We start from the raw sequence: 938 nt of genomic DNA, 5'->3' as shown, positions 1-938 counted from the left end.
CTTCTCAGCTAGCCACATGATTGCAGAATGTTGATAACTGGAGAATAATTTGCTACGGAATAAGGTTGTAAAATTCTAAGTCTTGATGAACATAATTAATGCTTGTGGCGCCGTTTACACTGGAATCAATTTATCATCATCATCCACAATGGAATGAAGCTTGTGCAAGATGAAAGAAGTATAAACAAAAAAGAGAGAAAGAAATAAATGGATGATAGGCAAATATATCTAATTACTTCAAAGTGAGTATAAAACAATAAAATAGAAAATAGTAAATATTGTTATGAAGATGAGTAGCTACTATTTATAATTTGTAATTTGTTCATTTACATCTAGATACGATCATTTATTGGATTTTACGAAAATCGGTAACATAGAAAGATCTATAGAAAGACATAAAAAAATATATTGGACGTATTCCAAAAAATTTAAATAATTTATCATATTGTTTAAATGAAGAAAATCGGAAGCAATTACAATTTGATTGTAACTTGTGTGTTACAAATAGATTCAGCAGATTCTATTGTTGTTGATTTTGTCATTAAAAATAATACAAAAGCCGTTATTTTAATAGACAAAAATTTAGCAAATTTGGTAATGCAAATAATAAATGACAAATTAACTATTTTTGTGGATGAGACGTTTACAACGGTCCCTCTAATACAAAATAATAATTGTCAATTGTGGACGATTATAATTAGATGTGATAATAGGGTAAGCAAACAATTAATTATAGTTTATTCATTAATTAGTTCATTCAATTACAAAATTATTTTATATAAATATATGAGTAAATTAAATTGCTCTCAAATTTCAGACATTTTCAACTGTGTGCACTATAATAGAAGGACGCACTTTTGACGATTATTTCAACGTCTTACAAAAAGTCACCCATGTGATTAAATTGGTTGCGTCAGATGCGCACATTGACAAACGGA

At 27.7% G+C, this 938-nt stretch overlaps 1 protein-coding gene across 1 annotated transcript in view; it reads left to right on the top strand.

Moving 5' to 3' along the window:
* Window positions 1-453: 453 nt before the first annotated feature.
* LOC116853641 overlaps window positions 454-938 on the top strand; it is a 2,315-nt gene continuing 1,830 nt past the window's right edge. Inside the window, 2 exon segments of the mRNA XM_032834779.1 lie at window positions 454-714; window positions 818-918. Of these exon segments, the coding sequence (XP_032690670.1) occupies window positions 454-714; window positions 818-918 (362 nt within the window).

The sequence above is a fragment of the Odontomachus brunneus genome, unplaced genomic scaffold, assembly GCF_010583005.1.
Source record: "Odontomachus brunneus isolate Ranch 3 - 2012 unplaced genomic scaffold, Obru_v1 Obru_scaffold_401, whole genome shotgun sequence".
In the NCBI taxonomy this organism is placed as follows: Eukaryota; Metazoa; Arthropoda; class Insecta; order Hymenoptera; family Formicidae; genus Odontomachus; species Odontomachus brunneus.
Note: the sequence above shows the minus strand (reverse complement) of the source record. Positions and strands in the feature narration are given on the sequence as shown.